General features: G+C 50.0%; 1 protein-coding gene across 3 annotated transcripts in view; it reads right to left on the minus strand.

Moving 5' to 3' along the window:
• The window catches only part of PCDH19 (protocadherin 19), a 108,245-nt gene extending 101,145 nt beyond the window's left edge, over positions 1-7,100 (minus strand). For 2 of the 3 annotated variants that reach the window (XM_079911374.1, XM_079911373.1), the window contains exons 1-2: positions 4,931-7,100; positions 1,012-1,339 (exon numbers count right to left, since the gene is read on the minus strand). In XM_079911374.1, coding sequence (XP_079767500.1) covers positions 1,012-1,339; positions 4,931-7,077 — 2,475 coding nt within the window. In that variant the 5' untranslated portion in view covers positions 7,078-7,100. Of the gene's footprint in view, positions 1-1,011; positions 1,340-2,021; positions 2,163-4,930 lie in introns of all 3 variants that reach the window. The other variant, XM_079911372.1, reaches the window with a different exon arrangement.
• Positions 7,101-15,716: the final 8,616 nt, after the last annotated feature.

A 15,716-nucleotide genomic window follows, 5' to 3' on the forward strand; every position in this document is an offset into this window, starting at 1 on the left:
TTAGCATCTCTGGACCTCCTTTCATCATCTACTGAAGGCAACCTATTAAGATACCTGACTGTAAGGATCAAAGAAGACAAAGGTTGTGAAGTACTCTCCAAGTATGTAGTATTCCTTTCATTAGTGGCCTGGAAGAGGGCATATGCCTCCCAGTGCATTAAATTTCCAACCAAAGAGGGACTTAAGCAATTCAAGGAAAAATGAAATTAACTTAAGAGCTGTTATTTATAGCCTTCCACCCAGCCACCAACCTACCATCATCCATGTTACTACCCTACTACCCTGAAAAATTTCAATAGACAGCAAACACCGGACCACGTAGTGTCTAAAAAAAAAAAATGCTTCCATTTGAAAACATTCATTCCTGGTAAAGAGAAACAGAGCTAACTCAAATACATAGTTAATTCCTGAAATTTTCATTATTAGTGACAGTTTCAACCTCGTCATTTGTCAAATGTCACCATAAGAACTATTAAGAAACAGCAATGTGGCTTTTTTATATTTTTGTTTGCCTCCCTTTAACCGGCCCATCCATATTCTCAGCAAAGCACGTATATGACCAAAGAAAAAGCAAAAGGGGGCTTCAGAAGGCTGAATCACTCTCACACTAGGAAACTGGCCCCCGAGCATTCTAGGGCTCATCTATCTTTAAGACTACTTGTTGATTCCTAGCCACTTTAACTGTTGTACTGGTACAACAGGCTGGCAAGCGTACTGTATTTGCAACAGGTGGTACAATTCATATTACGCCAAAATACCATATAGGTATTTCAAAGGCTCAGACCTTGAGCTCCTACTCCCAACATCCACCCCTACAAAGGCTCAATATGTTGGGTTACCCTCTGCCCCAAGAAGCACTGGTAGTAAACCCTGACTTTGGAAATGGGCTTAGGCAGAGAAGTTCTCCCACCCCTGCCAGGGAATGTGCCACCATAGAGGCTGATGGGGTCCAGCGAGCAGCATGGGAAAGAGGCCTCGGAGGACCTCACAGAGCCGCTTAGCTGCACTCACCTCGGGCAGAGGCACACCGTTGATGATCAGGTCTGGTTGCTGGGGGCCCTGGCTGTTGAAAGAGTGATGGTAGATGTGGTTGGCGCTGGTATTGCGGGTATTCTGGTTCTCCACATTCAAGAAAGTGCTCTCAGAGCGGCGGCAGCCCAGAGGAAGGGTCTGCTGGTGGTAGTCGAAATAGTTGAGGGACGAGGTCAGGGAGGAGCAACTGACAACGTTCATCTTGTCTGTCTCCTCCACATCCCGGGGTACCAGGCGGATGTCATTCTTATTGATTTTTTTCTTCTTGCTTGATTTCTTTTGATGCCCATAGGAGTACTCAGCGATTCTATGTGACAGAAAAGGCAGCATGTATCGCTAACGCCCTCCCAAACCACGCATCGATTAATAAACATTAAGCACCCCAGAGGGTTGCACCCCATCTCCGCTCCAGCTTCTTATTCTGGTGCATTACATCATCAGGTTTCTCCCTGTGCTTTCTACGTGTGAAACCAAGCTGAGGGCTGTAAAGTTTTTATATTAAACATAGTAACCTCCCACTACCCCTCCCCAAAGTTTCTATACTTTAGATTTGGAATTCCTCATTGTGAGTGACCATTTAACAAGGGTGTGGGGACGGGGAAAGTTGAGCCTATGGGAGAGAAAGCATGAAAATGCTCAAATCGGGAGCTTTTCTGGAAGCCAAAGGAACTCCTGGGTGAAATAAGAAGCTAGTTCTAATTTAACAGAAGAGGAGATAGAAAGAAATAAAAACTAATCCCCTTTCCAGTTCCTCCAAGCAATTGCCATGTGACGAACACCCTCAATCAGGTTCCTTGGTGATTGAACTGATCGATTTTGAACGGGAGCAAATCAGACCCTGTCCTTTGACAAATTCTCAGCTCCTCTCCTCCACACCCTCGTTCCCACTGCCCTAGCCCTGCTCCCTTCTACTCCCCACCCCACCCCCCACCTCTCCTCAGGAAATCTGATAGCCAAACCCATTTGAACGAGGGGAAAAGACTTTTTACCTCTTTCCCCTTAGGCTCACTTTCTCCTCAGCCTTTTTGTCTTGCTCCTTGCTAATGGGAGAAACCAAGATGCAATGCAGACACTTGCTGTTTTGTCCTTTTTTAAAACAGCCGAGGAGACAAATGATGGTTAAACAATTACTGCAAAGGAATTTAAAGGTTAGTGCATTCAGCATCCCTCTCCATTCAGGTGTACCTACAAGCAGCTGTGCTGGAACATAAAGAGCTCAATTTAATTAACACTGACACAGACCCAGCAACGCGCACCAAAGACACCAAGCATTAAGAGACTTGTCAAAAGAAATACATTTAAATGTAGCCAGATTCTCAAAGTCATTTATTACTTTGCACACAATGATTCAGCTTATTGTCTGGAAATTCCATTTCTGAGCAATAATCAGCAAAACAATAGGGTTAATAAATAATACAGGTTGATCTTTACAAGGGAAAGACTGTGCCTGTATTCTCCCTCGACAAAGCTAATTGTCTGAATACAAAAAGGGAGCCCAATTCAAACAGCAAGTGCAGATCATCTCGCAAGTATCATAAATGAATGCATTTCAGGAAGAGGCTCTGCAGAGGCTGAGAACAAGAAACCTCTGCTTAATACACGGAAAGACAAGCTCTTAAACTTTAGGTTTCTAAAAAGTGATCAGACCAGGAGATTGCCTATCTCCAGAGGCACATTCTTGCTATGTCCCAGGGATCTTCCTAGAGCTGAGCAGTTGCCTTCCCCTCACCCTTTCTCTCTGTGCTCAGGCAGACTTGCAGTGAGGGCAAGCTGATGCTATTGGGGCTTGGGAGCAGATAAAATCCCAAAGACCCCAGGACTGGGGTTGATTTTCTTTTCTAATCGTTTAGAATCAATGAGAAGTTCTAATCATTTTGTTTACCCACGATGGGTAAGTTTGGCAATGCCCCGTCCAATTATTCAGCTGAGGCATTCATTGCACAGCCCTTTCTGTATCGAGCAATTATTTAATTAAACTGTACTTCATTAATCCCAAACCAGCGCAGGAAACAGAGCTCTTTACAAAATACACATATGAGTGAAGTTGAAGAGCACTGAGATTCACTTTTTTTGTTTTTTTTTTTCTTTTCATTTCAAATGCTCTCCTCTCTGTTTAATGATCTCCCTGGCAAGCTCTCAGAAAGAGCTCTCACTTTGAGTCATACATCACCAAGAGGTGGCAAAGCCTTCAATATCTTTATTTCAACCTGATTTCTTTTCATCAAGGAAAGGGTCTTATGCATTTACTTTATGCTGAGGAAATGGCTTAAGAGTCCCCTCTATCATTATCTCCATATAAATAAAATTTTATAGACTCCTCATTTTTCTCCTATAAAAAATGCCACTGGCAGTCACAGGTTTCAAAGGTAAGAGTAATATTAATTTCCATTTCTCCCATCTGAAATGACTCGGAGCTGAAGGAAAGAAAAGTCATGGCCATTTCACTAGCAACAGGATTAAAGCATTTATGAGGCATTGCAGCTGCTCTTTTATGGCACCTGATTGATATTCATGTGTGGTTAGCATTTGTCTACTAACTTGTGTAACGCAGAGAATAGTAAAAGGGAAACAATAATTGCATGGCTGTTACATATTCAGGGGGCTCTGATTCACAGAAGTGTGCATTTCAGTTGATGTCAAATACAAATTGGACCTACAGGAACATATTTTGACTGATTAACATGCAAGCACAGATGGCACAAAAGACACACTGGATGTGTAGGTGTGTTGAAAGCACACACACACCTTGGTTGGAAATAGCAGCATCATTCATTTTCAGCAAACTAAAGAAACAACTTTTTTTTTCAACCGTTTCAATGAGACACTGCTGAAAAAAAATTACATGTATTATCCTAAATTGGATATTGTAAGGAAGGGCTTCAGTAAGACCCTCCAAAGTGCTTATCAGGAAATCTTTTTCTAAAAAAATTACTACGTGTCATTTCAGTTTCCACATTTCTATTCCCCCTCCCTCCCTCTCTCTCTCTCTCTCTATCTCCCTCCCTCCCTCCCTCCTTCCCCCACCTCCCTCTCTCTCAGGCATACCACACACATATTCTGCACACATTTCAAGGGAAACTGTAACACCACAGCCCATAGTGACATCCACTGGTAAGGACCAGCTCTTAGGGCCACAGCAGAGTTCCACATTAGAGGAAAGAACCATCAACTCCAGAAGATTGCTACTTTTAGTGAAACATCTGGATGCAAAAGTCCTGTTCCTCATTGGGATGTTTGGTCTCTACCCAATAACCAGATATTTGAAAACATATAGATGACTAGTAGAATTTCACTTCACATAGCCAGATGTTTGGGGACTGGATACAAAATAAGCCAAGAACACACTAAAAAACTCTAATCGCCTGCTTCCCCACACACTTCTGTTCTCTCTTCCCCCAACTTTGTTTCCTGCCTTAGACTCCCACTCACAGGCTTTCTTCAGAGGTTCTCTCTACAACAGGACAGGGCAGCTGCCAGTACTCCCTTTCCTTTCAGTACCTGTCCCCAAAACACTACAGCCCCCAAATCAAGTTGTGGTACTTCAAGGTTCTGCTAAAAATCAATCAATCTTTCTTTCTCTCTCATATTAATTTTATTCTGCCATAACTTCATGGAGACAGCTGTGCAAATTTTAAAATGATAATTGCTATTCTGCTCATCATCATTATGTGACAGAATCCATTCGAACAGTAAATGATTGTCTTCCAGAAAACTGTCAGTTCAAAAGAATTGATCAACTTGGGCTGACATAAACTCCCCCCTCCCTCCAAAAAGAAGCGCTGTAAGTAGGGTGCATGTATTTAAATAGGAAACAAAAGCACTGGGGTTTTCACACAGAGACACAGATACACATTATTCACCCAAGACAAAGAAGGAAAGAAAGAAAAGTTGGCTCTACCTGCAGTTGTAGGTCCGGATTTCTTTGTTGTCTCTCTTGCACTTGATCGCCACAAAGATCATAGTGACAAAGAGGATGCCAGCAATGGAGCCCAGGGCGATAATGAAAATCAAGGACAAGTTCACCGAACCCATCGACTCTTGGGCGTCGAGAGCAGGGGATAGGTAGATTAGGACGAGCGCAGAGGCGGAGAGAGACGTCTTGCCATGGTCGTGGGCCACCACAATAAGCTCGTAGGAAGCTTTGGAGCTCTCGCTGAAGGTGCGAGTGGTTCTGACCTCGCCATTGACCTGGTCTATTTCAAAGAAGCCGCGGTCGCCCTCTGTCATGTCATAGGTGACCCGGCCATTCTCGCCCTCATCGTAGTCGTCTGCTTTGACAACGGTCACCAGGTAGCCTATGCCCGAGTTGCGGGGTATGTAGACTTCAGCGGTGCCGTTGATCAGGGGTGGGGCGGTGATGACTGGGGTATTGTCATTGACGTCGAGGATGATGACCCGAACAGTGGAGTTGCTCTGCAGCGAGGGCAGGCCGCCGTCCTTGGCCAGCACCTTGAATTCAAATGCCTTGGTCTGCTCGTGGTTGAAGGATCGCAGCGCATAGATGTCACCCGAGTTGGGGTTGATGGAGACATAGGTGAAGACAGGCATGTCCCGCACCTGCGACGGCACGATCTGGTAGGAAACACTGCCATTGAGACCCAGGTCGGGGTCTCGGGCCGACACAGAGAGCAGATAGGCACCGGGAGTGTTGTTCTCCTGCACAATGACCTGGTAGTAGGGCTTGGAGAAGTGCGGGTGGTTGTCGTTCTCGTCGGTGATGCGCACGGTAAAGGACTTGGAGCTCTGCAGCATGGGCACGCCGCCGTCGCGCGCCTGGATCGTGAGATTGTACTGGTCGTGCTGCTCGCGGTCCAGCCGTCCGTCCACCAGGATAGTGGAGAAGCTTTCATACTCCTGCAGCCGAAAGGGCACGTTGCCCAGCAAACGGCACTGCACGCGCCCATTGAGGCCGGAGTCTCGATCAGACACCCGCACCAGTGCAATCACGTAGCCCGGTGGGGCGCTCTCGCTCACCTCCACCAGCTCGCTGTTGACCGACAGCAGGTTGATGACCGGCGGGTTGTCATTGGTGTCCAGAACGCTGACGGTGACCTTGCAGTGTGCCGGGATGGAGTTGGGCCCCAGGTCCTTGGCCTGCACATCCAGTTCGTACACATGGCCCTCTTCATAGTCTAGGGCACCAGTGACCGTGACCAGGCCGCTGTGCGGGTCGATCTGGAAGAGTTCTCGAGTGCGGTCGTTGACGTAGCCATAGAAGGAGTAGACCACCTGGCCATTGGTGCCTTCGTCTGGGTCACTGGCGTTGAGACGGATGACAGGCGTGTTGGGAGGTGAGTTCTCTGGCACGGTCACTAAATAGGTGGACTCGCCAAACACAGGGTTGTTGTCATTGGAGTCGGTCACCTTGATGCTGAGGCCAACAGTGCCCAGGTGCGGCGGGTCGCCGCCGTCGAGTGCAGTGATGCGAAAGCTGTAGTGCGACTGCGTCTCCCGGTCCAGACTCTTCTCCACCACGAGTTCTGCAAAGCGCGAGCCGTCGCCGCGCGTCTTGATCTCCAGGCCAAATAGCTCGTTAGGCGTGAGCTCGTACGTCTGCACGCCGAAGCTGCCCGAGTCCGGGTCATAGGCGCTGTCCAGCGGGATGCGCGTCCCAGGGCTGGCCGCCTCTGAGATCTCCAGCTCAATCTGTGCCGCCGGGAAGCTGGGCGCGTTGTCATTCAGGTCCTTGATCTCCACCTTAATCACGCAGATCTCCATTGAGCTGGACATGACCTCAAGCGAGATGATGCACTTGGGGCTCTGGCGGCACAACAGGTCACGGTCGATCTTCTGCTTGGTGACCAACAGGCCCGAGCTGGGGTTGATGTCCACCAGGTGCGGAGCGGAGTTGGACACCACACGAAAGGCAGAGGCCTGCCGTGGGTCCAGTGCAAAGCCCGCCTCGCGCGCGTCCTTGGCCACGTTGGCGATCACCGTCCCGGCGCGCTGCTCCTCTTCTACCGAGTACTTGAGGTTAATGAGGGCGGCCGCCTGTGTCCACAGTACAGCCAACAGCAGCAGCACCGGCAGCAGGAGCGACTCCATGGCTGCGCGGGGCTCTGCCTGGCCTCGCCTCTCCACACCCCTCCGAGGCCGACGCCGCCGGCGCTCCAGCTTCCCGCCGACTCGGGCCGCCTGTTGCGCGCGCCCCGGGGCCCCGGAGGCCGCCGGAGGAGTCTCGCCCAGGGCGGCCCGGCGGCGCGGGGGGGACACCCGCGCCGGCTCCAATGCTGAGGTTGCGGCGGACCGGGCGGGGGCTCGCGGGGGACCCGGGGGCTCCGGGGGGCCGAGGGAGCGCCGCGCGGCCCCGAGCCCCCTCCCTCCAGCCCGGCTACTCAGTTTTCCCCCTTCAAAGTTAGCCGGGCTCGACTGGCCGCAGCGGCGCAGGGCTGCGGGTCGGACGGCGTCTGAGCGGCCGGGTCGACGCGCTGCTGAGTCCTGACCGCGCTTGAGGCGAAGGCGCGGAGTGCAGTGAGGGTACAGCCTCTCAGGCAGTGCCCGGCCCGCCGCGGCGCACCTGCACTGGGGCTGGCTATCGCGTAGTCTGTGCACCTGGCATGCGCAAGGACCTCCCCCCAGTGCTCCTGGATCACTGCGGAGACAGGACCCGCCTGGAACGCGCCCTCCGGGGTCCGGGGGGGTCACGCTGGCCTTTTCGAGGCCTGTTGGGGAGAAAGGGGGGTCGCAGGAGGGAGTCTGAGTTGCTGTCAAGCGCCGCAGCCGCCAGAGTATCCGGCTGAGCGGGATGGCTCTCCCCGGGCCGGCAGAAGAAGGGGGAGGGGAGAGAGGCTGCCGAGACGAGAACGCGCTCCCTTGCACTGTGGTTGGCTTCAGAAGGCTTGAGGGGCGCGTGTGTCCAGGATCGGAGATGGGCACGGAGCCACCCTCACAGAGCAGTTGGACTGCGGGCGTTTTCGTCTCGAAAATCACAGTTACCAACGCAGCCCGAGCCTCCACGTCAAGTTTGCGAAAGCTGGCCGATGGCAATTTGTCCAAGAAAATAGAAGTCCGGGTCTTTCCAATGGCCCGGGGGGCGGGGAATGGGGAGGAGGGGAGGCAAAGCGACAACAGTACCGGCCAGGAGAGGCGGGGCCGACGCCGCAGGTACCAGGGGCTTCTCCTCCTCCCTCAGTCTGGGCTGGGGTGTCGCTCCGAGGGCCGCCGCCGCCGCCGCCGCCGCCGCGGTAGGAAGCCCTCCTAGCTCAGTTGCATGTCGCTGGGGTCCGCCTCAGCAGCTGCCACCGTCGACGGTTATGTCGCCGCCAAAGTTTACTTGCGGGAGCGTCTTGATTCCATCCTCCTGGAGAGGCGCTGGCCGCGCTGCGTTGGGCTCACTCCCTCCCGGGCGCTCCAGCACTCGGAGGTCTATCTCGCAGTCTCTTTCTGTCTCGGGCTGTGGGTGAATGTGTGAAAGAAAGGAAGAGTGAGTGTGTGGTGTGGGGAGTGTGAGTGGGGAGTGTGAGCGAGCAGGGGTGGGAGGTTTCGGATCGCCGATAAAACCGCTCAGCCAGAATGCCGCGGAGCGTAACGCGCCAAGGGCCCGTGCCAGGCTAGGGACGCGGGTGCCAGTGTCCCCCGGGCAACCGGGGCATGGCGCGCGGGAGCCGTGCTACCGTCTGTGCCCGCTCGTCAGTCTACCCACTGCGCCCACCGCCGCCGCTACTGCTGCTGCTGCTCCTGCCGATGCCGCAAACTACTGGCTGTGGAGTCTGGAGAGAGCCGGAGAAAGCCCGAGCTGCCTAGCCCGGCTACGCCAGGCGTTAGCCAATCAGCGCGCAGCCCAGCGGGCTCCGGGCTTGGGGAGGGGCCAATGCGCGGGAGGGGGCGGGGCGGGGCCAGCCGGAAACTTACACACTGGCGGGACCAAGTGGTACCCCAGCCAGCGGAGCCGCAGCAGGAGTCAGGGGAGGCCAGGCGGGCAGGCCCAGCCAGGGCAAGAAGGCAGGGTGGAGCAAGAAGAGCGGCGTGCTGGCGCTGCAACTTAGCCTCCCCAGGAACTGCGCGCCTCTCATGTTTGTAGAGATTGCAGGATTTGATTCTCTCGGCGTGTTTATCTCCCTCACATATCTTCATGTCTTGAATATAATATTCATATTCATATTCTTTTTCTCCTCCTCCCCCCTCCCTCTTTGTCTCTTCGCCCTGGGTTTGTCAGTCAGTTTCTCTGTCTTTCTCTCTTCTCCTTCTCGGGTAGTGGAAGGAAGAACGGATAGGAGAAAGCGCCCCAGAAGTGGTCATTCATCCGGCTCTTGGCCGGTGACTCTTCACTTCAGCTAAGAACCACGGCAGCCATCCTCTTGGACCGTCATCCCTCTCCCTCCTTCCCCGGCAGACGCAGCACCACGCTCCCCCTCCACCCCCGGCCCAAGCAGGGCCCCTGACCCGGTTCGGTTAGCTCTTGTCTGTTGCTTGTTAATCAAATGAGATCTGTGGCGCAGGGAGTGAGCCGCCGAGAGGGCTGGACACATTTCGTTGCCCCTCACCCCACCCCGTTGGAGAATTTAGCTCCCTATAAATAAACCGTACGTTTGAGAAGAGCTGGTGGAGCGGACGCCGCCGCGCCGCGCCGCGCCGCGCCAAGCCGGGAGAGCCCCGAGTCCAGCGGGAGCTGCGGAGCTGGCGCGCAGTCCACATAGGTCGCTGGCAGCTGGAGCCGGCGCCGGTGTGCTGGGCGCCCCAGCCTTCCTGCGGGGCCTCGGTCCTAGGGGGCTGCCAGCTTCACTCGGGCGGTGGTGGCGACAGTGGCTGGTGTGTGCCAGTGCTGAGAAGCGGGAGGCCAGCGTGGCTGGGGCTATCAAACTCGGCTTGCCTTCTGGACTGAAGGCGCCCTGGGGACAGAGGGGACTCCTCCCCGCCCCGTTCTGAGTCTCTTAATTAAGGTCACTGGCGGGAAGAATAAAAAGCACTTCGCCGAACAAGTTGGAGTGTTTTTTTCATCACAGATTGGGGGTGGAGGGGACCGGCTTCTGAATTCAGAATTCTTAGAATAGTAAGCCTCCCTTCTGAGTGAGTCGTCTCGGATATTTGGGAATCTTGGGTGAGCAAAGTCATAATTAGCCCAGCGACGTTGGCCCGAGTCTGTTTGTTTAAAATGAGACTCACTTTTGCCCTTTAAAAAACATTAAACAAGAAAAAGGAAAAAGGCATTTGAACACATAATAGGTTTTCTCAAAACTGCCATCTTCTTGCAGAGAGCAACCCAGCTGCTTTAAAAAATATATTTCTCTTTCCAAAAGGAGCTAGTTTAGCAGCCTTTACCTTGGAAGGGGAAGAAGACAGCTTCCTCCTACAGAAAGGAATTATTTCGGGAGTGAGGTTGAGACCCCCTAAACGTGCATCTGAGACCAAGCGGAGGGCGCGGAGAGCTTGATCCGCTTTCAGCGTGGGGGTCGTTTCACTCTCTCACATTAGGATGCAATTCAGCCCAGAAGATGTAGGAGAAAATCGAAGCATCTGCAATAAGTATCATTTAATTTGGTCGTTTAGAGATGCGGGTGAACAGCAGAGCGTGGCTCGAGGGAGCCCCGCGGCCCGCCCGGTTTTCTGCAGACCCTTCTGGAGGAGAGTGACAACATGGCAGGCAACGCGGGCGCACCTCACGCGCTCCGTAAAGAGAAGGGCTCCATTTGATTTATCACAGTTATTTACCTTTGATGTCAGCGAGTGGGAATGAAGTGCATCTTGGTCTAATTAAAAAGGCCTAAAAAGGCATTTGAAATGGGTTTGCTATCTGATCACGGGATATGAGTTCGGCGTTTGGCAGCTTTCTAAAATATTGCTTGGACTATTTAAACAGAACAATTAGCAGCATACTAAAATGTTTGCATGCTCTGCTTAGAAGCTTTTAGCTGTAAACTTTAAGGCGATCTGTTCCCCTTTAAGTTAAAAAAGGATGATGCTGCTTCCTTGTGGCAAAGGCTGTCAGGAACCCGCTGATCAATAAAAGTAAACTGGCGCCTCCACGGCTTGACTGAGCGGGAGCAAAGAGTCTGAGAAGTAGTCTCGGCCATTAACAATCCCCCAGGTAATGAGAAATGGAAGAATTACTCAGGTAAAATGATTAATATTGCCGTGGCATCTGAAAAGATGCACACACAAGATAAGAGGGCTGAGGACCTCTTACCTTGGGGAGTGCTAATAGAATGTCTATATTCTGCTGTCTTTTAAAGATAAATAGGAGAATTCAATTCATGTACAATGTCATTACCTTTGTAAGTGCAATCACATTGTAAAGACCTGTTCTGCATTTGCAAAGACAAATACTCTCTTAGCTAAGGAGATCACACGTGGTCCCCTGGGTCCTGTTCCCCGTTCACACTCAATGCGCCCCTCCTTTCCAAGTAGAGCACCCCAAGTACTCCCAGCTATACTAAACCGCTTTATGGAAGCCAGGTATGGAGAGAGGCAGGGGCGGGTGCCTCTGCTTTCCTACCTTCCCATCACCCCCAAGATCAAAGTGATAGTGACACCTCCCTTCCAAAAAAATAGTTCTTCCATCCCCCACAATCAACTTCTACAGATAACCCTAAGGCCGCCGTCCTTTGCTCTCAGAATGTATTTTTTGCGAATAGACGCACTTTATCATTATACTCCACCAATGTTTGCTCATAGACACACTTGATCATTGTACTGCAACAATGTTATTGACTCAGTGAGTAGCCGAAAACACCTTCATGCTCAGGAATTTATTAATTAATTGAATAAAACCGTTCTGGGTGTAGATAATAAAAACAAAAAGAAAGTTCCCTCAGTCTTAGCTTCCCTTTACTTCAATCCTGAAGGGAGCCCCCCCCCCCCTCAGCCTCTTTAGAGACACAAGAGGGACATCTAGTGACCATCCTCAGTATTTTTGATCCAACTTTGCTGAGAAACACTAGGCCCCCCTAGGTATCAACTACAGTGCTGTGCAGCCCAGGCCAGCTCTCTGGACTAAGACAGCTCTTGGTTCTGAGGCCAGAATCAAATTGGTAAGATACTTTTATCTTTAAAATTTCAGCCATGCCACTGAAATAATGCTGAATGGCAATGGGAGAACTAGAATGAGGTATACCATGTTGACATCTTCCTGAAATTCTGTCCCTTCTGCCCAAAGTGATTGCCCAATTTCTAGTTAACAACCCCCAGCACACACACACACACACACACACACACACACACATATACAGACACACACACTCCCAGGCATCACAAGGAAAGGCCTTAAGAGAAGCAGCCAGGGATGTAGGCCTGCTGGGCAGAGGTGGGGTGATTTTTCACCATCCTGGATGCTGTTTATGACACTTTTGAAATACCAGGAAGATAAGGGAAGGGGTACAAGGCAAGTCTTTGAGTCCCTTTTACTTTTTCCTCTCTTCCTCCCAAGCCCCACCCCCAATCCCACCCTGTGACAAAGGATAATAATGACAGCCAGAGAGCTGTAGCAGGAAAAACAAAGAGTAGAGAAAGTGTTCCTTACATGCTAAAATTGTTCATCATGACCCTAATGCTTGCCTTTTCCAAGAAACACAGAGAGGTAGGGAACAGTGGTGAAAAAGAGACGGAAAGCTATTAATCAGTCCAAGTCTTCCCATTTTGACAAGACCAGCATTCCTGAACAGATTATGCCCAAGTCCTTTCCATGCTTAACCCCTCTCATTAGGAATGGCACTTCCCAAAGGGCCAAATCCCTGCTGCTACAAAACTCATAACTGGTCCCTACATAAACACACATCATGGGGACTATTTAATTAGCAAAAGCTAAATCAGCAGATACATTTCAATAAATGACACTGCTCTCTAACACCTTCTGTACTATCCTGCAGTGACTACCTGTGATGTTTTGACAGCACCATTTGAGCTCATGGTATTATTGCCTGAACCTTTTCATGTGAATTCTCTCCAAGTGGATCCCAAACGCTATTTTCCTAGGTGCAAACTCATACCAACTGTTATTGTTCCCCACCACCAGCACTTCTGAAAACAGAAAGCTCTCCCTTCAAAGGCACTCTGATCAGATCATGCCCATCCTTCCCACTGCTGCTTCTCTCATCCCAAGGAGGAGGGTAAGAGTGACATTCCACACCCCCACTACCACCAGAAGAAATGCTTTCTTGACAACTTGGGAAAAAATCATCACCAAATAAGACCTCAAAAACCAACTGAAATATAAACTGAATGCTAAAAAGAAGAGACAATTGAAAGTGTACAGACTAGGGATGCTCTCTTTTAGGCCAATCCATTTTTTTGCACTGCTATCTCCACATTTTAGTACTGCAACCTAGTAAGTGGATTCTAGGGGCCCCTATACCATGTGTAACTGCCTAGATTAGAGCTCCAGATACGGCTGGCTTTTGACTCCCAGCCTCGACTTCTCTCAAAGTCTCTTCTGCTATTTCTGGAGTTGTTCAAGCGGAGCAGGAAAAGATGCAGAAATATCATTGAAAGGAATGGTTGATGGTGCTGAAAGATCCCTTACCAAAATATCAGCCTTACAGGATGGACCTTGAAGATTAGTTTTCTAAACTAAAAAAAAAATATCTATCTGGTTGCCTGGTTTTATAGGAGGCTGGATTCTTTTTGGAGATGTCCACAGGACTGGAAAAAACAAATCAGATCTTTTAAGGCTTTGAGATATACAGTGATGGAGCTGGGGTAAGTGTGTGAACTCCACCTAGAGCAGCCCTTTGCCTTAAGTTCAAATAGACAATAATAGCCAAAGAGCTGGTGAAAAGAGGAACACAAAAATCAATCTGATCAGCCAGCTTCCTGGGCTTCTCTAGATATCTTGGGCAAAAGATGATTTCAGTGAGGACCCCCGACCTGTTGTATACTCTTTTGTCCTAGGTGACCAGGCTGGGCCTAGGTTTGCTCTTGGTTCCTCCAAAGCTTCTCCCAAAACTCAGGAGAGGCCTTGTGTAGCTCCCTGGGAGTTCCAGCTGCTCCACTGACTGATTTGTCACTGAACTAGGAAAATTACTAGTTGGTTTAATGTCAACTTAAGAAGGAAAGAAAGAAAACTAATAAACATGAAGAACTACCAGTTTGACAGCTACAGTTACAGTACCTGGGCTAGCAATGTAAGTACCAAAGGCATGTCATGTATGCCACTAACAGCACAATGCACCATATCTGTTCAGGTTGACAAGCCCTGGGGCAGTGGAGAATAAACTGAAAGATGGAGATCCCAGAAGTAGACAGAGAGAGTACCATGAAGGGGACAGATAGAGCAGAAGTGACAGAAAAATCATCTTAGCAGCAGAGAAATTATGCACCCTTTTTGAATGAGAAGAAAACAATGGCTTGCCAGCTGGGAAAACATCCCGATTTGGGGTCCAAGAGTCTGCATATCGGTGTACTGGACGTGGGGAGGGAAAGCATATTAATTTGTGTCTGTTGCCTGCAGCTGAGGCCAGAATGGCCAGAGAGAACCAAAGACCTTTCTTCCAAAAGCTGGGACTTTGGAGGAGTAAAGAAAGAGGGTGTCCTGAATCACAGAAGAAACCAGCTGGGCTGAGCGTGTCTGGTCCCTTTCAGCAAAGATCACAAAATGCAATGACATCAGTACCAGGCAATATCTACTCAGGGATACCAGGCTAGGCAGCAGTGATCAGATTAAGCCTTGTGCCTAATGATAGGCTGGTAAGAGAACCAACAGTCTTAGAGGAGAGCTGGCCCAGCTTGAGGCCCAGGCAGCTCTGCGTGTTCTCTGCCCTGGGAAACAGTAGAACTTGAAAAAGCCTTGCCATCTGGCTGTGCAGTTTCATTTGGGGGAAGAGGCAATCAGTTCTGGCAGGCTGACCGAAAAGAGTGGACAGGAGATAGCTCAAAATGAGAGCCATCAATGACTTCGTTGCAGCCCCAGCCAAACAATCAAAAGCAAATAGTCAGCTTCTAAAATCAATGTTTTATGAAATGATGAGCCAGCCAGTGGAGTTCATGTGGGGGTGGGGTAGCAAGGAGGTTGGGGAAGAAGGGTAGAAAAATTCCCTCTCTCAAGTCACCCACCAAAGCAAGCAGCTGCATTTCCTTGAAACAGCCGATTTTGGTCCCTAGCAAAATCGGAACTGCAGTCTCCTAACAGAGCAAAACAAAGGAGCAGGGGGCAAGACACTTTTGAAAACAGGAAGGCGTTTTGGCAACAATCACGGAAGGGCTAGTAAGCCATTGTGCTCTTGGGATCCATCTGCTGAGCTCCAGAACATCCTCCCCACACTCCACCCCCATGCAGCTCTCAGATTGCATGCCCAGGGTCAACAACAGGGTCATTCAGAAAGAAACCGTAAAGTGAAAAAGACAGGCTCAGCCTGAAGATGAGAAGTGAGAAAATCCGCGTCTGATTTCTTCCATCCATGGAGGTGTGGTGGGAGAGACAAGAAAGCCCTTCTGATTCTTGGTGCCATTGCAGAAGAGCAAGAGTGAGCTCAATTAAATTAGTGGAAAATACATTTAAAATTAAAATCAGTGTGCAACTTCTTATCAGCTTAGAATTTGCTGCTGTGAGAGACCACTGAGAGAAGCATAGTGACTGCATCTTTAAGGAACTGAATAATTTTATAGCTATTAATAATTTTGTTAGTCATGCAATATAAGTGAGCACTAGCAAGCTAATCAAATTGCATGCTCCATAGCAGAGATCAGGGCTATCTGGGGGGAAAAAAATTTAGATAGAGTTTCCCTCTTCAGTGTCAATGTATATGAAGACGTCT

Source organism: Stenella coeruleoalba (assembly GCF_951394435.1).
Source record: "Stenella coeruleoalba genome assembly, chromosome: X".
Taxonomy (NCBI): domain Eukaryota; kingdom Metazoa; phylum Chordata; class Mammalia; order Artiodactyla; family Delphinidae; genus Stenella; species Stenella coeruleoalba.